The sequence below is a fragment of the Parambassis ranga genome, chromosome 3, assembly GCF_900634625.1.
Source record: "Parambassis ranga chromosome 3, fParRan2.1, whole genome shotgun sequence".
NCBI lineage: Eukaryota > Metazoa > Chordata > Actinopteri > Ambassidae > Parambassis > Parambassis ranga.
In genome coordinates, this window is record NC_041024.1 from 2,819,105 (window position 1) to 2,842,828 (window position 23,724).

General features: G+C 42.7%; 1 protein-coding gene across 9 annotated transcripts in view; it reads left to right on the forward strand.

The window, feature by feature from the left end:
• Window positions 1–23,724, forward strand: part of LOC114433257 (C-myc promoter-binding protein-like) — a 52,741-nt gene that overhangs the window by 3,488 nt on the left and 25,529 nt on the right. For 7 of the 9 annotated variants that reach the window (XM_028401719.1, XM_028401724.1, XM_028401726.1 and 4 more), the window contains exons 2-8: window positions 9,717–10,047; window positions 14,388–14,634; window positions 16,128–16,197; window positions 18,560–18,729; window positions 22,803–23,089; window positions 23,330–23,396; window positions 23,624–23,682. In XM_028401719.1, the coding sequence (XP_028257520.1) occupies window positions 9,737–10,047; window positions 14,388–14,634; window positions 16,128–16,197; window positions 18,560–18,729; window positions 22,803–23,089; window positions 23,330–23,396; window positions 23,624–23,682 (1,211 nt within the window). In that variant the 5' untranslated portion in view covers window positions 9,717–9,736. The remainder of the gene's footprint in view (window positions 1–9,716; window positions 10,048–14,387; window positions 14,635–16,127; window positions 16,198–18,559; window positions 18,730–22,802; window positions 23,090–23,329; window positions 23,397–23,623; window positions 23,683–23,724) is intronic. The other 2 variants (XM_028401720.1, XM_028401722.1) reach the window with 1 other exon arrangement.

Genomic DNA, 23,724 nt, shown 5'->3' on the forward strand with positions numbered 1-23,724 from the left:
TATGCAGTAGAAGACAACACTGCGCGTGACTGAAGTTTGGTGCAGTTTTAGGAATTGATTGGAGAGCGGAGGGGGTGGATTGAGAAGTTAGGTTTTCTCCTCTAATCCACTTTGAAGAAACTTTCAGCTCTGTAGATTTAACTACATGCACGTATATGCTTGAGACAAGTCAAAGCTCCACCGGTGAAGGCTGTAATTGTCTGATCCTCACATTTTTCTGCTGCTGTGTGGTCTGCTGGGTTCACAAGGGCAACGCATTTCTCTCTGTCTGCTTTCCCCTTTTCCTTCTAATCATTCAGACAGAAAGGAGCGTTCATCAAGACATCATCTCTAAATCAAAACTGCCAGACTCCAACACGCTGCTAATAGAAACGTGTGTGTTTATACAAAATAACACGCGGGCAAAGCTGCATCCCTGAGAATGGTTTTCTGCCAACCTGGGAATTAAAAGATCAGGCTGTTAGACTCGGCAGGTCGGTGAGCTCGGGTTACCTGGAGAGACGTGGTATTAATTCCCACAAGGCTCTGCGTTAGCACTTCCTTGTGCTAATGCTATACACAGAGGCAGGGTGGTAACAGCCTACGGTTGGACTGCAGACAGGAAATGATTGCTTGATATCTGTGCACTGAAATATGACCTTGAAATGCTCCTAAAGGGATTTATCATTGGCACCCAGCAGCCATTTTTATTTCCATGTTTAAGTTGTAGCTCACAGTGGTTAGCATGACAGGTGCTAAAATCATACTGCAGAGAACCAAAGTTGAGGCCAGATTCGCTGATTAGAGGCTGACAGATTAATTGGCTTATCTGCTATAGAGACTCATATTAAGCCATTTCAGATACTACATTAGTGAAAGCAGAGCAACATTCCTGGCAGCACTTCACAGAGAGCTTGTGTAGCTCAGTGCAGTCTCTTGTGATGTTCTAAGAATTATGGGAAGTGGTGAATGGTATTAGCTGCAAAAGACGATGATTTAGAAAACTTGGCACATTTATACTGTTCAAAATACCAATTCATAGCATCATCAAAATGGCGACCACTGAGAGTCTAAGTGTAGAACTTCATCTGAACCGGACAGGTGTTTGACAGTGACAGCACTGTGGACGTTGGGCTCGAGTGTTGTCCTGGTGGAGGAGCACTCATCTCTTGTCTCCTCAGGTTGAAGCTACTTGATCCCCCCTAGCTTTCTCAAAGATTGCTATTGTATGCATCTCAGAAAACAGAGGCTGTCACCTTGATGCAGACCTCACTGATTTGGATTTTTAGGCTGTTCAAATTACTCGTTCATTTGTGCTTTGAACTGGATTCAGATTACTGCCGAAATTTCTCAAGATCTGCCTCAAAAATGGCAGATGGTCCTTTGACGTTTTGTGCCAACATGTAGTAGTGTGTTGTTGACATCCACCTTCCATTAGTGTTGCCAACATGTCCTTCTGGACATTGCTGATACAGAGTTTGCAGGTGACTCTGGATGTCTGGATGTGTGTCTTTAAGCCGCTAAGTGTTTTTTTGTTTTGTTCCAGCCTGGATGCTTTTATTTGGTTCTCTAAACTTGGTACCGCCTGAACTGCAACTTCGTCCAGTGTTGGTGTTTAATTTAATTTTATAATCAGATAGTGAGGTTAAGTCTGTCAGTGCTGTGCCTCATGCTGCTGCGTCCTCATCCATCATGCTTTGTGTTTAATTATTCATAGCAAACACATCGGCGTCTTGTACTTGCACGACAGAGACAGACAGACAGAGAGAGACAGAAAGACAAGGAGACAGACAGAGACAGGCAGAGAGCTTGCCTTAAAGCTTGGGTTGGATTCCAAAACACCTTTTTAACATTTAGGCCAAGACTTTGTACAAAGTTTTTCAGGCCACTTGATATGCTCAGCACTGCTTTTTACACTGAAGTATCTTACAGCTCCATTAGCATATTCATGCACAGTGCAGGTTCACCCCAGCAGGGCACAAATTGCTAACCTTGATGCTCGTGTCTCTATTTTCGAGCCCTTCATCCTCCTCTCTGTATTGTGATATGTTACTTTAGTCGTGCAGCTCATGTAAATGCAAGTAGTGAGTGTTTTTGGATTAAACGTCAGTGGTGCTTGGCCTTGATGAGCATTCAGCTCCTGCCCCCTTCCCACTTTGACAAGTGCTTAATATCAAAGATTTAATTTGATGTCAAGAGGGGTCATTCTGTCTGAATAAAGCAGCAGTTTTGACTCATCTAAGAACCTTAATGCTTGTTTGAAGGCATTTGGTTGTGCTTTTCACAATGCTGAGATCCATTTGTTATTTTACATCAGAGAGAAAGTTCCATGTTGTTTTGGCTTTAAGCCTCTTGAGTGGAATAGAAATACAAAAAATACACTTTGATGTGCCTGTGATTTAACATACCTGTTCACTAAAGCCATTAAATTTTACTTTTTACTTAATGTCCCTGTGAATGTAGTCAGTGTTTACATCCATTGAGATTTGGTAGATAATAAACTACGCATTTGTCAGACTCTGTTGTGACTAGGGACGTCCCGATCCGATCACGTGATCGGAAATCGGGCCCGATTACGTGATTTCAGACTCAATCGGAATCGGACATTACCTCCCGATCAGGACTCGAATATATTTATTAGGACTCTCAAAGTTAACGCCTTCTGTGCAGGGTGGCTCTGTGTCCTGTAGTGTAGGGGTATGACAGTTGCTTTTGGGGCGAGAGGTCCTGGTTCGAGACCTCGATGAGCTGCTGCGTGTGTGAGATCTCCTAGCGTGGCGCTCTGGGCACACGCACGTGTTTTGCTAGGATCGGGTCGGGACTCGGTATCGGCAGATACTCAAAATCAAATGACTCGGACTCGGACTCAAGGGCAAAAAAAAACCTGATCGGGACATCCCTGGTTGTGACTGTAATTCACTGCATATTGACATAATTTAAAAAAGATTTAACATATTTAAATCTTCAGTTGTCAGTACCTATAAACTGCATGTTGATTGGATTATTACAATTTATCCTGGAGTGGGCAGTTTGAGCAACCACCACTGCAAACTGTAGCAGCTACCAAGCTTGAAGTGTCAATTCAGGGCTGAACGCTAATCCAGCTCTCCATTTTAACCTGCTTTTTCAGGCCTATGTGACATTTATTTAAGTGCTTTTATCATGCTGCTCTAAACTACTGAAAATAATTTCTTATCATACTGTCATGGCGAAATGCATGATGAATAGGATTGGATATAGTGCAGTTAAATTTAGCATGATGAATTCTGCAGAAACCGGGTTCATGGTACAGAAATGCTGCAGCCTACCTGTGATTTATTTATTGCATAAAGACACCTGTGTGGGTGTATTATTTCTCACAGATTCATACACATTTCAACGCAAACTCTTTAGAGTTGTTTTACAGTTTTTTTGGTTAACCCTTCTCTCACCCTTTTCAGATGTAAATGTACTGTTGCTTAGAGAGCAGGCTCTAAAATCTCCATTATTTCAGCAGTTAATTTGTTTTTTTTTATTTATGTGCTGTATTAGAAAGACAGTTACAGGTCAAAACTGGGTAAATAGCTAAATCATGGTGATTCGTTTAACGCTGTCTTAAATGCCGTAGTCCCTGAAGGAACGTGTAATTTCAGGTTTCCTTAAGAATGCAAACACTCAAATCACAGAACTAACAGTGACGTCAGCAACAGTTAACACATCCAAACAAACTCCTGGTCACTGTAGCGTGCTCCTGAATGCTCTGACCGTCTCAAACCTTTAGTTAAATAGTGATTTAAATGCATGTTCAGTGCTAATGCCACACAGAGCAGGGTTATCTGCTCGTGTGTGATAACCCTGTTCAAACATTTACTCTTATAATTAGCTGCATGCTTCTATATCAGGCTCAACATTACACTTAGTGGAGTTAAAGATGTTTGCAGAGATGTTGAGCAGCTTGAGTTGAGTCAGGTGTAGAAATGAGACTTTACATAGGAAATCCTATTTCTCTGTGAGCTTATCTTTTCTCCTCGATGTTACACGACCTGATGTTGTTAAAAGGCTGGAGAGCCGAACACCCACCCCTCTGGGCTAACTAGAAGCAGATGCTCGACTTCCTACTGGCTTGTGTTTATGTTCATGAGCACATTCCTTTTCACCTTCTCCACGTGTCTGCCCTGCTGTGGCCATCTCTGTGCTGGATGTCTATTCAGCTGGAGCACAGAGAGAGAGTGGCGGCGGCGGCGGCGGCTGGCCTGTTTCAGAGTCCCTTTGGCAAGTTTCATTGGCCTGTGAAGTCGAGACAGCTGGAAGTCGTTCCCCGTGTCACGATGGCTTAAACAAAACCCTTGTGGAAGTGACTGAGGGCCTGTTGGGTCTGGACATCTTATCGAACTCCTCCCTGAACTCCTACTGTGACTATAAGTCAGTGAGTTTGGGCTGGGAAGCTTTGTCTACGGCTCTGGCACCAGGCCCTTCATGTGGTCAGGTTTAGAGTTTCTGGGCTGGTGGTGCTTTCCTCTGGCTCCCACTGCTCTGTACCCTGTGTGATTATTGCAAAGAACCAGACAGAACCAGATAATCTCTGCATTCAGCTGAGTCATGGCAGAAAGCACTTTCATCACAAGGTGATTCCAGCTTTGAAAGAGACAAAAGAATCTATAGTCTTGGGGAAAACCATGTCTCAAGGTTTTTTATGTGATGAGTGAAAACATGTCATAAATAATTCAGTTATCCATAAATATATCCTCCACTGCTTCAGAACCAACGTGAAGAGGTCCACTGACCTTTAAAGAGCCGTGCAGCCTGAGTAAACGTTCACAGCTTTGTATGCATGGCGGAATCAGTCAGACTTTTCTTTTCTCTTTGGGCGTTTACCTTCAAACCACATGGAGCCTTCCCTGCCAGGTCAGTCTGCCAGCGGAGAAATAGGGCGGCCAGCAAATTAAGATGTTTGGATTAGAACATTTAAGCTTGTGATGCAGATTTTTCATTCTTATGCATTGGAAAGGGTGTGAGTCACTCGCTCTACATCAAACCGGATGCTGCTCCTGGAAGGGACTCCAGTGATGATCTGTGCATTAAGAATCTTATATAGTGGCTGTTCAATCTGCTCCAGTCAGTGCATGCCTGTTCTTTGCTAAATTTGGGAATCTGTAAGTTGTTGCAGAGACAGAACCACATAGGTGAAGTTAATTATTCTGGTCTGGTGTTAAGTCCTTTCCACAATTTCCCCAAGTAAACGTATGACTTATGGCTCAATAGGAAGTGTAAAATAAAATGTTCATTTCTCATTCTGTCACCTTGTACCCAACACTGCTGATTCTATTCTTAAAATATAGGGCAGGCAGTGGGAGACAATGGAGGCTGTTTGATTTCAGTGGGTGTCCAGGATTGCCCCACATATGCACTGCATATAGATGAAACCCTTACATAACATGTACAGCTTTGCTGCTGCTTTGCTTGGGCTTGCATTGTATTTTTAGCAGACTGACAACAGGACAAGGATGAGTGTCATTCTTTCGCCGTCATGTGGCTCTGATGGCAGTGAAACACCCACTGCAGAGCTACCCACCGCTTTGCATCTATGGACTGAAACAAATTAGGTCAAAGTCTTTTTTTGGTACACTTAGGTAAGTTAGTGGTTAACTATACTTACTATGAGTAGCATGAAGCAACTTCCACGTCTATTTTTGTGTCTTATGCAAAATCCCTCTTATGCAAAATCCTTATGCTGCTACACTATCCCCCCATGCTTTCATCATACAGTGCATATGTTGTAGTTGTTATGTTGTTTTCTGTGTTGAGCATATTGCCCTGGTGCTAGCACACACACCCTGACACAACTCTTCTGTCAGTCTCTCCAGACACATGCTCACAAGCAGAGAGTGTTGTGCGCACGTGTAAAGGTGCGATGGGAATGTCCACTGTGAACACCACTCACATAACATTCCCTTTTTGCTGTGTATGCTGGTCTCCCTGTGTCTCTGGACTTGCCATACAAAGGCAGGCGGTACACATTGTACACATTATGGTTATTATTGAGACCAAACTGATAGGGAGATTGGACTGAAATAGTAAAATATACCAAGAATAGGTGTTGTTGAGTCATATTGAAAAGGGAAAACAATAGGGTCTGTGTTCCAGTGACAGTAAGAGCCACCACCAAGCCACCATCTGCTCAGGGTTTCAGGTGTCTGATTCGTCAAATCGCTGTTTCGTCTTCTGCTCCTATTCTTTCTTTTGTTTTATTTAGTGCAGTGTGTTGTGTTTTGCTTACCTCTTTGAGTTTAAAGAATCCCCCAAACAGCTTCTATGGGATGACTACAGTGATACTTGCCAACATATATAATATATCAGTCCTGCTATTATAAATAATGTTTTTTATTGGTGTGGTGATGATTTAGACAATTTATTTAAGGCTGCTGAGTTCCAAGTTGCATTTTGTTGTACTGGACCTGTTTCCATTTTGAATTGAGAAATAACTTGTTTGCATTTGTTTACCTTGGATTGTGCTCAATTCCCAAGTAAACATTTGTTAAAGAGAAGTGAGCACATGTCTCACATCCTGTCCAGCAAGAATTGCACCAGTTTGCTGTAATACGAGTGTCCCAGGAACATTTATGAGTCTGCTCTGGGCACTAAGCTGAGCACAGACTGTGGTCTTGGACTCGGGATGCTGTGCAGATGTGGGGGCCTTAGAACTCCTGTGGTCACTCTTACGTTAACCAGTTACTCTCCAGGGTGAAGGTAGATTTCGAAGACAGGATTGTGTCTGAAAGCCTTAGTCCACCCTCTGCCTTATCACAGCTTACCAGACACCACTTGGCTCACAAAATCATATCAGTGGGCTGCGAGTGTCTTCTCACTGGTTTCCCACAGTGGGGAAATGATATTTGTAATCTGCGTGAGTCCAAACACAGTGAACCATCATTTTCTCACCATCTGTCAGTAGCTGAAGGTGACAATCACATAAAGAAACACACGTCACTCTTTGTTTGGGTATAAACGCAGCTTATTGACCCTGTAAAGATCATTTCATTGTACCAGTAAACACCCTGTCTTTCTCTGCCAGATGTTGTGTCCAAAACAGCCAAATCCAGACAGAATTGCTTCGTACTGCGTCTCTGGTAATGAAGAAAACACAGAAACACATGGGATCCTGTTCCATCTGCTGCTGCCTGGAGCCCGAATGACAAACGTTTCAGTCTATACAATTTGACGTCAAAGATAATTTGGCCGTTTTATTGTTTGTGTCTGTCAGTCAGCAAGGATGCTGTTGCATAATATGTTTTAGATGATGCAGTTACTTAGAGACAAAAACTAAACATTAGGAAGTGCAAATGGAGGAGAGTCATTTTGATGAACTTATGCTGGTGAATAAATGGAGGTACTAACAGTGTTTTATGTAGCCGTGATGGCAGATGGAATCTTTCTTGCAGACTACAGTTGGCAGCTTTTTTCACCTTCCCCCTGAGCCAAAACATTTAGACTAGCTAACACACCCAGCCAATTAAACCTCTCTTCCCACACCCTCTGACTGCATATGGCTGGAATCACAGGCCTTGTCCAGTTGAATTATTTACAATTAAATTGAGCAGAAACTCTTGGATTAGGATATTTAGTCGCAATGAAGCAAGGCTCCTGATGAGAAATTACGTCCGTCTATGATGTCAGTGAGAGAATATTTTTAAAGCAATAAAAAGGCTTCCATGTCGTTTTTTTGGCAAATCTGTTTTGTATGCAAACCCAAAGACAGCTGACCACAGGAGCTCAGGTCTGATGCAAGTTAACATGATGAGCCAGCTGATCAGCCCAGTCAGTGTTTGTTTTTCCATTGCAGAATAGGATCTACCGGGCAAGGTAATAAATCCATAAATAAATCTCTCAACTTGACCTGTGGTATAAAGAGTCAACAAAGCCTTGACCCAGCTGGGAGATATTATCCCACCAACAATTCCTAGTTGGAGTCTGGGGCCTCTGCCAGGTTGGTGGTGGTGCCTGTTAGACCTCCAAGGTTATACACCTGGTGTATAGTAAGCCTAGCCATCTGTGGGAACTCATTTCAGCCATCTGTATTATGATAATCAAGCCTTAGGAAGTGTCAAATGCTGCTGTTTCCCCTGCAGCCTCTAGGGGGTATAGTTTTTAGTTCACAGCCTACTACAATAACCGTTTTGTGTAGTGCAAACTTACCTCCTTCCACCTTCACTGCACCTGTGTTGGGAGCTTTGGCATACTATAACTCTGCCAATATGGCGGTTTCAGGAACATAGGTGTTGATAACAATATAAAGTATATAAATATATATTCTAGACTTAGAGAGCTTAACCATTTGTGTCTTGCATACTAATACCCCGTTCACACTGGGGAAAAAAATGTGGCTTAAGCAGGATTCGGTCGCATCCAGATCAATCCAGATGTGTGAACACCTCGAATCCGGCAGTATCCAGTTTGATTTCAATCCAGCTAGATCGGATTGGCTCAAATGTGGCTCAGGTGTGAACGCAAATGTGGCGAGCGAATCCGGCTAGCGACATCCTACTTCCGGTTCGCGGGGCGCGACACGGGACAAAAAACCGCATGCGCACACGCGGTCCTACCGCGGCTTGACTCTGTATATTACGTGGCGCCACCTAGTGGTTTGGAGGACCGCAAACACGCTGGATGAAGCCGGATTGAGTGCGGACACAACTGTGTGCTAGCCAGATTTGAAAATAGGTCTGAACGCATCCAGCTTAAAGGCTGTCTGGGCTCAATCCTACTCTAGCTGGAATGACTTTCTCCAGTGTGAACGGGGTATCTACAACTGAACTAACAGCATTTTCAATGATGGCATTAGTGCATAATGCCACCTGCCGCTGCTCCTTTTATGTATGCCAGTGTCTCCTCACCTCATTCCTCAGAGGTAGATTTACTCATTTTGTTGTCAGTCTTTGATCCCAGTAGACTTGATTCCTCTGTTTTATTTTAAAAAGTTGCAGTGATTATGACAAAGCAGCAGTCAAGTGCATGGCTGGATCAAAGGAACACTCAACTTTAAGATGCACCGGCGTTTTGTTTTGTTTGAGTACAGATAATTACCACTCCATAATTATCAACATTTCATCTTTTTATTGTATCATTGAACAAAAGGGCATGTTTTCATCATGTTTTACTCTTCACCTTGTTTCAGTAAGCATAGAAGATGTCATGCAGTCAGGGCATGCCCTTCTTAGGATAGATTAAGAAAACTACTGTTTGGCTTTTATCACTCTTCTTAATGGGCTCCATGATATCACAAGGCTTCTAAGCTGACTTTTTTATGTGGGAGCAGCCTGTAATTGAAGCTGAATGTTAAGCGTGAAGAAACACCTCATTGCTCCCTTTTTAAAATGTGCACTCAGGTCTGTGTAGCCAGCCAGGCTTTAATGGGGCTGTTTTAGAATTAGAGGAAGGTTGAAAACCGTCCACACCAACAATGTTCTGTCCTGCTCAGAGCCATGTGTGTCCGCACCCAGCAGCAAGTCGACTTGGTAAAAGACCGCCAGCTAACCACCTAAACTCTAAATGGCATACTCATACTAACTCTCTTTTTATGTGCCCTTCCAATGGCCTGCTCTCAGTAAGATTTATGGCTGTCAGATTTTTTATTTTTTACTGCCATGGCAAGGACGCAAGAACCAACTGTACCTGCTACAACAATGAAAATTAATCTCCCCTGCCCCTCTCTCTCTCTCTCTCTGTCTGTGATGCCTCACTCCTCCTCTGTCCCTGTGAAGGCAGCTTGTGGGGATGGGAAATGATGGAGGACAAAGGCCCTCGTGTAGCCGACTACTTCGTGGTAGCCGGTCTGACGGATCCATCCAAGCCGTTGGACCAGGAGATCCACTTTGATGATGTCTGCCACAAGACAGCCAAGCCGAAGGCGCCCATCACTGATGTGGCAGTGGTGATCCGCTCCATGGGTGAGGAGGTGCCACTGGGCTTCACGTGCATAGAGACGACACCTACCGGCCATTTGGCTGATCTGAATAATGGTGGCCTCATGGCGCCACAGATCTTCTTGTGCTACAGGCGAGGCCGTGACAAGCCACCACTCACTGACCTTGGGTAAGTAACGCAGGAGATCTGTTTGAAGTACATTGCTGAAACATGCTGAAAAGAAAACAGCAGATATTGTGTATAAAATGTCAAATACCCTTTGGGGTTTTGTTTAACATACTTACAAAGACCATTAAATCCCCTTTCTAATGCCAGGAGACAGGTCCTGCTTTCAGTTCTGGTGTGTCACTTTCAACATCAGTTTTACAATGGAAACAGTCCCTGAAAGCACTGCACAGGACGAGCTACTCTATGTCTGAACATTGCATGAATGTGGATGAAATGGACTATGTGGCTGAGATGGCAAAGAGTCACGTCGATGGCAGAATTTGCATATCAAGCTGGGTGTCATGTTGACACCCTGTAGCAGAAACAGGTCTAGAAAAAATATACAAACAAAAAAATGTGCATAGTGCATATACACATAACCCCATAGACCAGGGATGTCAAAGTCAAATACACAGAGGGCCAAAAAACAAAATGGCTATAAGCCGAGGGCCGGACTGATTCAATGTTTATTAAAACATATTGAAATGATTGCACGTAGCTGATTGAACCAAGACCTAACACAGTGTATTATTTAATGATTAAATGAATAATCGGGAAAACATTTTTCAGCAGGCACACAGACAAGAACAAACTGCCTTCAAAGAAAAATCACATGTCCTGTACATTCTTCTTCTGTAGCCTTTGCTCCGTGTCCATATTCTTGTCTTTGTCTGTGTGTTTCTTAGACGTTTCATGGTGCCTTCTTAAATTGTATTCTTTCATTACAGCCAAACTTTCTCCACACAGAAGACACACAGGTTTGCCCTTTACCTCAGTGAACATGTACTCTGCCTCCCACCGAGCTTGAAACCCCCTGTTCTCAGCATCCACCTTCCGTTTAGCCATTTTTGGGGAGGAGGTAGCAGAAAGTTGAAAAATCTGCTCTGACTGCTAATGAATGATGAAGCTGAAGTCCGCTTGCTGCGCTGCAGTGAGTTTGCGGGTTACCGTTGCATTATGGGAAATGTAGTATTGGTGCGTGCAAAACACCAGCGGGCGGCTACGGCCTGCGGGCCGGTTCTAATACTAATCAAATATCATCCCGGGGGCCATAGATAATTCGGCCCGCGGGCCTTGACTTTGACATATGTGCCATAGACTGATAGGAGTATAATTAAATTTAAATGTTGACCTCATAACAATGGATGGTGGAGAAAAGAAGCTGCAGAAAATCAGATGTTGATGAAACTTGTTGAAAAGTAAAGGTATCAAGTGTTTCAGTTCATGTTTCAGTAAAAGCCACAACGGTCAACATTTTGGTGTTCAGGCTTTGAGCAATGAAATAGAGAAATGTGATGTGAAATTCCTATTTACATTTGCAGCTCCTGCTTCTCCTTCATTAGCCTTCAACTATCAAAAAGGTGCTTGATACAAAATACACTGACATGATATTCCCTTTATTCTGTCTCACTCACAAGGTGTGCAGAGTCTGAGTCAGCCTACTGTTGTATTATTATGTGTGTAGTTGTTAAATTGTCTTCTTTTAATGATCGACTGCTGCTACCGGCAAACATTGTGTTTCTCCTGGAACTGGCAGCTTCTGTGCCGTGAATCCTGCTGCTCCTCGCTATTGTTAGTAAGGTTTACTGTGAAAACTGCTCCAAAAAGCTCAAGTGCTTTTAACTTTGAAAAACGCTGCGCTCCGCCTGAAAAAATCCTCCCGTGCAGCGTTTTTCTGTCTGCTGTGCAGCCGTTTCCCCTTATGTAAAAAAAAAAAAAAAAAAAAAAAAAAAAAAAGGGAAGCGCTCTTACTGGTGTTCTCCTCAGCAACATCTCTGAACTGTGAATTCAATACTGCTTGTTCAGTACTTGCACACCTATGGCTATGCAGAGGCAGGTGGTGACAATGCTAAGGAGACTCATGCTGGCCTCTGACACTACAGAGCACAGTGCTTATCAGGCCCTGACACGGAGACTCTGCTCCGACAGTATCAGCAGCTTTTGTGTGCTGATAGCCTTGAGGGGCTGCACTTCCCAGACACTGGTAGGACTAATGGGAAGCTGAGTGGTGTGTGTGTGTGTGTGTGTGTGAGGAGCGTCATTACATGCAGGTTTACCTATGTGTCAGTGAATTGTTGCTCAACCTGCAAACAAAATCACATTTTAACTCGGTACAGGTCCAAATTATACCCTTGACCTGGCACTCCTAAATAAATGCAGCCAGCATTCATTTTAATATTACACCTGTGCTTTGATGTGTCAAAGTCAGTAGTGAAATGGTATCTACGATAAGGAATAGAAAGGAACACCAAGAGCCACTGTTTTATTTCTTTAAAAAAAAAAATCTCTTGCAAAACTCTGACCTCCTTACATAATGCCAGCTGCTGGCAGAGGTCTATTCAATCTATTCAAGGTCTTATTTGGCAAACATTTTGAAATTAAAAGTATGAACAGAGTGTAAATTGTGCTGCTCTGATGGGACAAAAAGCAGTCGGCAGCAGTCAAGATGTACAGAACATCAACCACAGACAGCAATGAAGAACACGCAGGCAGCCACTCTAAATTCATCTTTTTTCCATTTTTCAAATTGTGCCTGAAAATGTGTTCACTTGGAGTTCACTTGAAACAGTAATGGAGGATAAGTGCATAATGGATACAAAGAGGGATCTGCCACTGAGTACTTGTCTAACTGAAATGCTGTTCTGGTCATGCGTGTATGTATGAGGACTGTTGGTCAACGTAACATAGAAAAAAATCAAAGTTAAAGGTGCAGTCACCTCAAAATTAATTTCTTTGTGGGCTGCAGTGCAGTCGATTTGTCTGTATTATTCTTTGCAGGAGTTTTGGAGCTGTAAAGATTCCTCTGTTCTCTTCTATATAATAGAGCTAGATGAGACTCAGCCAGAATTTGAAACAGAACATGAAGACAGGGATTGCATAGAAATAAACATATCAAAATTTTTTCTGCTTCACCCATCCAACTTTATGTCCATCACTTGCTTTCTGTAACAAAGCCCACATACAAAAATCTTATTCTGTGAATTCTTCACCACAGGCAGATCTAATGTTAGATGCAGTAGTAGCTCACTGGGTTACATTAGATTCCGGTGATGGTCTGTTTATGTGCACTGGCATGTTACCTGATATAAAATATGAATGCCAGGCTGTCAGTCTTTTACCAGCAGGTATAATTAGGGTGTGATACAAAGAAACTCATATGCTTCTATATTTATTTATGAAGGGGAACCTGCACGTTTACTCTATTGAGTCAAAATCCTTTTCAGTATTTCCCGTGTTATTTGTTACAGTTGTCCCTGAGCTGAAGTCAAAATCCAGACACAACAAACTGGCATTCAGTAACTAGCCATGATGAAGGCTGACAATGGTGTCACCTCACAACTAGGGTTGGGCGATATTGGCAAAAAAATTAATCACGATTAATCGTGGCATTTAGCCGATAACGATTAATTGATGACAATTGCACTTCCATGTTTTTGACTCTAAATCACCAAATTGTTCTAAAATGATACCGACAAATCATCAGTCGAGTTAACTACTTCATTCTAACAGGTTAAGCTGGTAAGTAGTGATTAGGCACAAACCAGCCATGTTTGAAATATGGCAACAACCAACGCTCCACGCTTCACACCTAATGCATGTCGCGTATGCGTGCGCAGCATTATAAACTACAGCTGTAGCCGGCGTTGTGGCCTCGTCGCGCTTTCTTCGGCATTCTTCGTACTCCGGCTTATGGTGACAGACATTGAACCTCTGTTAGGAACGTGCTGCTCCGCATCATTTAACTGAATACCACTGCCTTCCGCCATTATTGTTATTGTGGGCTCACATGTGCGCTTGAGGGTGATGGTGAGAGTACGTCTCACACAAAAATGCGTCATCATGACGACACGCGACTAATCGCCGTAATCGATAAGTGGCAAATATTAATCGGTGACAGTTTTTCTGACGATTAATTGCACATGATACGATTTTGCACAAGCCTACTCACAACCAAAAAGGTGGCACGGGGGTTTGATTAGTGGCAACAGTGTGGGGAACACAGCACACACTGGAGCCACACGTGGCCTCTAAGCTACACTGTCACTGCCGCTTCATATGCTCATAGAGGTCATATTGTTTTGCGTCAAATGTTGGGTTGAATAGTATCTTGTACAAAGCTGACTAATCATCTCTCCTCTGTCAGCCAATGTTAGATGTAAATGTGGAGCTCCATCCAGTTGGCCCAGTGAGATAATGACTGCACATTATATTGATTAATTCCACTTGGTAATCACACTAACAATTACACGCTGATGTAGTGTTTTGTTTGGCTGACTGCTGTGCTCTGCCTTCTCCTGCAGAGTACTCTACGAGTGGAAGGAGCGACTCAAGCAGGGCTGCCACATTATCCAGACCACACCCTCTGGTCGTCCCGCCAACATCAGTGGCAATTCCTCCCAGCGCATCTACATCACCTACCGTCGGGCGCCAGACAGCCAGCCGCACGCCGCCCTGGCTGTCACAGACATCTGCATCATCATCCCAAGCAAGGGAGAGACACCCCCACACACCTTCTGCAAGGTGGAGAAGAATCTCAACAGCAGCATGGTGAGGAAGAGACACAGGTTCCTCAGAACATGACTGAAGTATTCACAGCATCAGTGAGAAATCTTTGTCTCCTTTTTGACTTAATCTGATCATGTGAGAAAATAGTCAGCAACACAAGATGACACTGAGCTTACTGCGATGAGTAAGTGTGATGAAACACTACCACACTTTGTCATAAGGGAATTTCAAAATGGTGGAACAGTGTTAAAAGCCCAGACTTTGTGCTAAAAGTTATCGTAGAAGTCTCATATTTTTGAGAGGTGCTCAAAGTGGCTTTAGTATTTCCAATTATTTAAAAAAATCATTACTTTCTTTCGGATTTTAATGCTGCGTGTGTGTGTGGTCTGTTTTTCAGCCTATTTAAAGAGGGTAGTTGAGTTCTGTTTTTTTGAGTTAACCTCTGCTCCTGTATTTGGATTCCTTCTTGGCCAGCTTTGTCCACTCTTCTCTCATATTGTCTTTATGTGATTCTGCTGTGTCAGACTCAGGACAAGCTTGATGCTGTTATAGTCTTTGTTGTGAGCATCAAACAGTTAACTACCTGTCAATAGAAGCCCAGGGAAGCAGACATGATCTGCTTTAGGGGCTCTTGATCCATCTCACAAATGTAATATCCAATATTCCCCCAACAGAAGTGGTTCATTTGGGTGGGATTTGTTGTCATATTAGCCTGGGAAATAGCAGAAAATGTTAATGTTGTGAAATGGGTTGTTCTAATCCGAACCATGATCTTTTCCTAAACCTAACCAAGTATCATAATGGCAATTAAAGGAACAGTCAACAGTGAGAATAATAAGTGAGACTCATTAGCAGTTGAGATAAATAAGAATAAGGCAAGCTATAAAGGATAACGGTAATCAGATTTTCACTGGTTTCCATTTTTGCGTATCAGGGACTTTGAACTTGTTTCAAAAAGAGACTTTGCATCATGGTTGTATTAAAAGCCTGGTGGTCCAGAGCTTTGAGAAAATGAGCATATAGTCTCAAAGTCCCCTGCTCACATTCAGCCAAAATGCATCATTCTGTAGCCCCTCTCTCTCTCTCTCCCTCTCTCTTCCTTCATTTCCTGCCAGCACACTGATGTCTGGGTTTAATAAAAGCAAAAATGCTCTCCAAAATAAAAGCTGTTGCAATGAAAGCCTTTTTTGACATTTCTACTTGGTGGTATGTAAAAAAACAGACTCTGCAGCCCAAGCATTGCATTGAAACAAATTTAATCAGAGAATCAGTGAAGTGAAGTTTTCTGGAAGAAAAGAGAAAGATAAGTTTAAAGACTTGATTTCACTGACCAGAACATTAAAGTGTGTCTCTCCCACTGTGCCCTGCAAGGTGAGCACTTTGATCACTGGTCGATAGGGTCTGCAAAATGTAAACACTTGAACGGTCCTTCGTCTGACTAATTTCATTTAACCGTTCCAGATTTGGGTCCTGGCTGGGTCAGTAGTGGTCTGTATCAGCATGCTAATGTCTTTCATTTGTGCTCTTGTCCTCAGTGGGGCTCCTCAGTCTACCTGTGTTACAAGAAATCTGTAGCCAAAACCAACATGATCGCCTACAAAGCAGGTAAGCCGTCCTAATCCTCTAACCACCTATGCACCACAGAGATATCAGATGACATGTCTGTACATACTTTCACTCCTTCATCAGTTCTACTCCTAATTTTTTGCTCCTTTGGATCCGAGTGTAATTTTTTTTTTTTACAATAAATTGGACCAAAAATGCATCTTGAATATGTGTTGCAGTTGTTGCTGTATTTGCTGTAGCTGTGTTGTTGCTTATAGAATTGTCTTTAGAGGAGCCTCTTCTGCAGAGTTCACTGGCTGGTTGCAGGTTCGGGCTTGTTGAAGCCTAGTGTTACCTTAAGAACGGGAGTGATAAGCCTATGCTGTCAACATTATCTTCCTGTTGGGATTTTTTGGTTAGCATATTTAAAAGTAACATGAAGAATAAAAATGTCTGACATTTTAGTGCCAAGCACAGTGACAGGGGATTGTTATTTCCTGATAAGACAGTTGGCTCAGTGTGATTTTGTTTGGCTCAGACTGCCTGAGGATGTTTTGTTGTACATATCTTGAATATGCAGCAGACTGTGAATGGAGCGATTCTATCTGCTTCTCACTAATACTTCGGATGAGTCAGCTCACAGAAATGAAGCTTGTTTTTGTGGAAATCCAGCCAGAGTGCATATGTATGAACAGTCTGATCCAAAACCAAACAACTGAAGTGTGTTTTTTTTTAAAGCTGGAATGAAATATTGTGAATATTGTGCAGTATATACAAGACATATCAGGGTGTACCGCCCCCTAAAGGGCCCCCACCCCTCAATCAACAGTCATTTAATATGGTTTTATATGAATATGCTGTGAAGTGAGTGATGCTGCTTGCTTATTATCGTCTAATGTAACTTAATGGAGTATATTAGGGCTATTCAGGTAATTGTTATGATTTGCAGAACATTAAATATTCAAAACTGAGCTCACTCATTACCTCAATTTGCAGAAGCATCCGGAAGTAGTTTGTAGCGCTGGGCGAACAGTCCGTGTCAGCCATAGAGTACGGAGCCCCTCTGATGACATGGTAAAAAAAAAAAAATATATCGTGGCCACGAAATATGTATAACGTGCGCACGAAATACTAATTTCTGGCCACGAAATACTAGTTCGTTCACACACGAAGTTGTATTGTTATTGACAGGGCGCATGGGAGCGGGCTGCCTGGCCAAGGAGCACCTTTCCATGGCAGCAGGGAGCAGTCGGTGTCCCTCTCTGGGGAAATGTGCTGGAGCACAGGGAAGCTCCAGGAGCACATGGGAGTGGATGCCCAGCCAAGACGCCCCCTCCCCGGGCAGCAGGGAGCAATCAGTGTCCCTCTCCCTCATGGCTAGGCACCCGCTCCCATGCGCTCTTGGATCTTCCCCGTGCTCCAGCAATGCTCCCTGCTGCCCGGGAAAGGTGCTCCTTGGCCAGGCAGCCCACTACTACTACTACTACTAATTCGTGGCCACGATGTAGTATTTCGTGCAAACGAATTAACTATTTATATCATCAGAGGGGCTCCGTAATAGAGAGTTACCAATGAACTAGTGGGAAAAGATGTGCAAAAGTTGAAATCTGAATTAATGGTTTCCTCATTTTCATTCCACTTCCCTTTTGGAGACTGGTAGCAGTTTATTAATTTAACGATTTCAATAGGAGAGGTAAACAGGAGCACAGATTCAGACCAGTTCCGTCAACCCATAGATTAAATCACCAGATTAAATATTAGACCTTTTTTTTCAGGCAACATATCTTTTGTAAATGATATCTTTCAGCCAAATAAATCTGGGGAACACACACTTTCACAAAATCTGGCAACTGAAGTTGGCTTGCACACTTATTTTTGTCTCGCTAAACATCCGCTTGTGTAAACATATGCTGTTAGCAAAAGTAAACAATGATTATAAACACATTCATACAGTGTGAATCTGAACATTTACTTTCCTCTACTAATCTAATCTGACACTCAAGCTTCTGAGACAGGAAGCATCACTTATCACATAGCGTATTGTCAGGAAACGTTAAATGATGCTGGATCTTAAGATGGCTACTAACAACCGTCAGTGAAGAAACACTGTGTAATGCTCATGTAGTACCATCTTTCAGGCGAAGTTAGTTGTAACATTGACTTTAAAAAGTGCACAAAATACAAATGTCCTTAGACAGTGAGTAATTACTCTGAAGCCTAATTGCTGAGAATGGATTCTCAGTGACACACTAACTCAATATAGTGGTACATTAACGTTGTAATTAAAGTGCACTGAACTGGTGTTGTGTAATTTTGCGCTTTTTGGAAAGGTGATTTACATTTGTTTTAATTGGTATTCAGGGAAAGGAGTTGCCCTCAGCAGCTCTCTGTAATTTAACTTCTCTGTTTGTTTTACGTTTAGGTTTATTCAGCAGATATCCAGAGGAGGATTATGAGTCATTCCCTTTGCCGGAGTCTGTCCCCCTCTTCTGCCTCCCCATGGGGGCCACAATCGAGTGCTGGCCGGCTAACACCAAATACTCCCTCCCTGTTTTTTCCACATTTGTCCTCACCGGGGCCTCAGGAGAGAAGGTAAGATGGATGAATGGACTTTCTTTCTCATTCATCCTCGCAAACAAATATCTTAACTAGCAGCATGGGATCTAAGAGGCAGCCTGTGACTGTTAGACCTCACCAACAGACTCTGAACTGTCACATATGCAGCTGGCATGACCACAATAACACACTACAGTGGGGCACAATGTGCTGCATGCCAGAAGGAAAAGTAGGTCAGGCGTGTCGCCATTGTCTGATGAAAACATTGTAACTCCATATCCATGGTTTCCGTTTTTAGGTCAGCCGTTTGGATTAAAAACGTTTTTAAAGCACTAACATGGGTAATTAAATAACACCAGATATAGGTTAACCTTTTAAGTACACGCGGCCCGAGGACGGGACGGTTCATGTTTTCACTGCAATATCTCCGTCTGGGCGCAGCCATTTTGTGCTCTTTGTTGACAACCTACACCTCGTTGGAAAGCCACTTCCCTACTCTATTGATTGACAGCTCGTTTGACCATACAAAAGGATCGAGGGCCTGTCCCTAGCCAAAAGAATCCAATGAGCGACTATATCGAGCGAAGCACCTCCCCCCACTCTTACGCTTGTATTTTCAGCCCATTATATTTGACGCTGAATCTGATGCAATGGACGTATAGCCAATAAGATTTCCGTCACGGGGATGTCCCACATGAAGGGGTTGTGGAAGGAGGGTGGGCTACAGGCCTAAGCGTAAACATGAACAATGGATGCCGGCTGTCCATGCGTAAATGCGTAATAGTGAGAGTGAGCGTATATCTCCATTCCAGTGGTATTTCCAGTGACCAGAGAGATGGCGAAACGCATGGAAAAGAAGAATTACACTGTTGAAGAAGTTATTGAAGCGTGTACGAGACGGGAAAGCAACTTTTCTGACGAGGATGTGTCGGATGCGCAAAGTTATGTGTCGTCTGTTGACTCGGTGGAGGAGGACATGTTCATTGAAGGAGAAGATATTGTCCATGACAAGTAAGTGTAACTTTTATACATGTTGCAGTTTTATAAATAGAATGTAGACGTTTCAAAGAATTAGTGAATACAGTGTTGTGTCCTTTGTTTTGTTTACCTGTGTGGGGGAGGTGTGCGCTTTTACTATTCCTCCAAAAGTAGTTGTGGAGGACTGATTTGTGAGGTGAACAATGAATACAGCTACAGTTGTTCTGTGAATGAATATCTGATATATACATACAACCATACATACATCTATAGTTATTTTGTTTTATATATATTTTGTGCATTTTTAGGCAAACACTGTGTTCTATTTCATTTACCTGTGTGGGTCCTTTGTTCTGTTTACCTGTGTGGGGGAGGTGTGTGCTTTTACTATTCCTCCAAAAGTAGTTGTGGAGGACTGATTTGTGAGGTGAACAATGAATACAGCTACAGTTGTTCTGTGAATGATTATCTGATATATACATACAACCATACATACATCTATAGTTATTTTGTTTTATATATATTTTTTGCATTTTAGGCAAACACTGTTCTATTTTGTTTACCTGTGTGGTGTGCACTTTTACTATTGATTTGTGAGGTGAACAATGAATGCAGATACAGTTGTTCTGTGAATGAAAACCTTATTTTTTGCATTTTAGGCAAACTGATTCAGATACAGAGTGGGAGCCAAGCACCAGAGCCAGAGCAGCCTCCTACTCCCAGTGTACAACATCACAAGCCAGTCTACATCTCTGGTGACAGTAAGACACCCATCAAGCTTTCTAGCTGTGCTTTGTAGCAGCCCGTGACTGTAACAGTGGCATACTGAGAACAACATGTGGCTGTGAAACCTGTGGAATTGTAAACATGTAAACAGTTTGCTGTAAGTAGTTTGGGTATTTGTTTAGATAAAGGTGTTGTTTTTGACCATATCTCTTGTTCTGAGTCTTTTCTTGTGATGCACAATTTCAGTTTCAGTAGAATAATGAGCATTCAATGTGTTTTTGCTTCACTAACATTATTTCAATCATACTAATAGTGAATCTGAATATGGAATGAGGTTCCTCTAAGTGGCACCTTTCATTAGAGCTCTCATTGATGTCTGTATGTTGAAGCATTCCAGAGTTATGCACTTTGGTGCCAAAGTGTCCATTTGGAGACTCCAAATGGCACTTTTTGGAGAGCGCCTGGGAATACCTACAGAAAAACCTGTCCCAAATGGTCATTTCTTGTCCAATTACTATCTACTTTTAACTGGGAATAGGTAAGACTTCAGCCTGTGTCACTATATTGTCATCTAATCAACATCACCATGCTCCAGTTGTCAAGCAGCCTTTTTTTACAAAAAAAATTTAGGCGAGCTACAAAATCTTTTTATTTCTCTGTGTTTAGACTTCTCTCACTGTTAACCATTTGCAATTGCAGTAAATCACACAGCTAAAATAAAAATTTCAGAGTGTTACCTTCACAATGAGACCAAGCTTTTGCACATACTCCTAAGGGCTCACAAACAGCTTGTAGTTTAATTTGGGTATGCCTTTGACAGGCGTTTCATCAACTATTGAGGGTGGTGTTAAAGGGTTAAGCACCTTTGAGAAGACCTATTTCTCTTTTCCAAGGCAACAAAACATTTTCTGTCAGTCTTACTTACCCACTCACACAACTGTATGCACAAACGTACAATAATGAATTTGGTACATGGATTACTCTGGATGTGTTTAACGTTTTATGTCCTACATGTGTAGCTTTGGCGCTCATCCTAACCTCTGAAACAAAAACATGACATAAATAATCATTAACCTGAACAAACAAAGCCACTGGAGGTTTCAACAAAACTCCTGTCTCATCTTGGGATCATCCTGTCCTTGTTTCTGTACAACACACATCTAAAGTGTCCTGTGTTCACTAACGTGCAGCCGGAGAACCCAAATTCCAGCTTGATACACAAGCACACGGTCTTGGTTTCCAAATCTAAACACAAACCTGCCCTGCTGTGCTACTAAGAGGGTTTAGGAGAGTGTTCCAGTTGGGATGAGCCCCATGTTTACACATATTAGGGATTTATATAATGAAACACAATCACAATTAAAAACAAATAACTCCCAAAGCCCCACTGATGTTTACCATCTGGGGGTTCTGCCCACAGGGGCTGTGAAGGGTCAGCAGTGCAGCTGCTGCTGAGTCAAGGTTCTGTGTGTACAGATGTGTGAGTGTGAGTGTGTGTGTGTGTGTGTGAGAATTTGGAGGGCCTGCTGTAACATATGCAGGATGATATTAGTGAGGACAGTGTGTGTATGCTGACTTGACTTTTACTGGCCAAGGTCAGAGGGAGACTCAGCAGGGCTCTGTGCAGACTATGTTTCACCTGTTAACCAGAATTTTCACACACAGTGTTTCTATACCTTTGAGAACCCCCTGACTACATTATTGCCTAAGCCCTAACTTATAGCTTTATTCTAAGGTGTTGAAGACTCCAGCTGACACCTGCCTCTGCCTGTAATCCACACAGACATCCTCAGCAAACAAAAGATTCAGATCACCTCAGTGTCTTTCTGAGAAGAATGTGAAATATCGGCAGATAAGCCGGCCAGCTTTGATCTGTGTGCGAATTGGGAAAGTTACATATTTCCTAGAAGCAGACAGGATTTACTTGGCCCAAAGCTGCCACTGGCTTAGCTAGCCTCAGTTTGTTTGGCCCACAGTTGGCACTCATTTTATTGAGGTTCATTAAAGGTTAAACAACAGTGCATTACACTCACTTTATTTCCAGGATTATTGATGTTTCCTTTTAGTCAAGAGTGCAGTGAGACAGTCAGAGGATAGTGACTTCTACACTGTGTCTACTCTGCCTTTTATTATCAGTTAGCCTAAGAATAATTGTCTAACAGCAACAGAAAGTTGCGTTTATATTGTGTATGTGCATGTGTGTTGTGTACTCTCTGTTGTAATTACGACCAGTCTGAGATTGATCTGCAGTGGAAGAGGGTACAGTTGGCTTTTACCTTCAGATTAAATGAGAAAATTTTGTTACTCATTCCAGTGGAAAAACAACACTGAAAATACGTTATAGCAGCATAAATTCATTGTTGGTTTAAAAGAAAGAGTCTGAGGCAATGTTTTTGTCTCCTCAGGTTTATGGTGCTGCTATTCAGTTCTATGAGCCCTACCCTCCAGAGTGTCTGACCGATCAGCAGCTCTCCCAGCTTGGTCTCCTGAGCCCCGAACCACAAAAACCCTCTTCCTCCAACACGACGACGGCTGCGACCACCAGCACCAGCAGCACCAACCCACGCTCGGTGTACACCAACAAATGTATCTGCCTGCTCTCCCACTGGCCCTTCTTTGATGCTTTCCGCAAGTTCCTCACATTCCTCTATCGGTACTCCATCTCCGGCCCTCATGCTCTGCCCATCGAGAAGTAAGCCTTTCCCCCTTTTTTTCCCCATCATTATAAAATAGATGCATGAATAGAAAACCACCACCAGGGTAGAGGTATTTTATGTTTGATCTTTACTTCAAATTATGCTGTTCAGGTATTGTGTAACAGAAGAGTAATGCTTTTCATGTTTCACTGCTGCTCATAGTTCAAGATGGTCTCACTGACTAATTGTTCAGCCACCCGGTTTTATTTTCGGCCTCATGTCCTGTTTCTTTCTAGACACATCTCTCACTTTATGCACAAAGTTCCCTTCCCTTCCTCCCAGAGGCCTCGCATCTTGGTGCAGGTAAGTCTAAATAGCAAGAGTAAAACATCCCCTGTGCACACAGTGCCTGTTAGATCTGGAAAAATCACGATTTTACAGAAGGTAGTGTTGTTTTCTGAAGGTGTCTTGGAGTGCCTGCAGGGTGCAGCAGTTAAGGTCCTCCATTATGGATGAACATTTAAATGATTTAGTGCAGTGCGCTTTTTTTTTCTTGGTTGGTTTTATCTCACTTTCCAGCTTTTCTTCAGCTTTCCCCTCATGACAGCCTGATGTTGAGCCAGCCGGTGTCGTCTCCTCTACCGCTCAGGTAAGAAAGTTTTTCTGGCAACATCTCAATTTTATTCTCAAC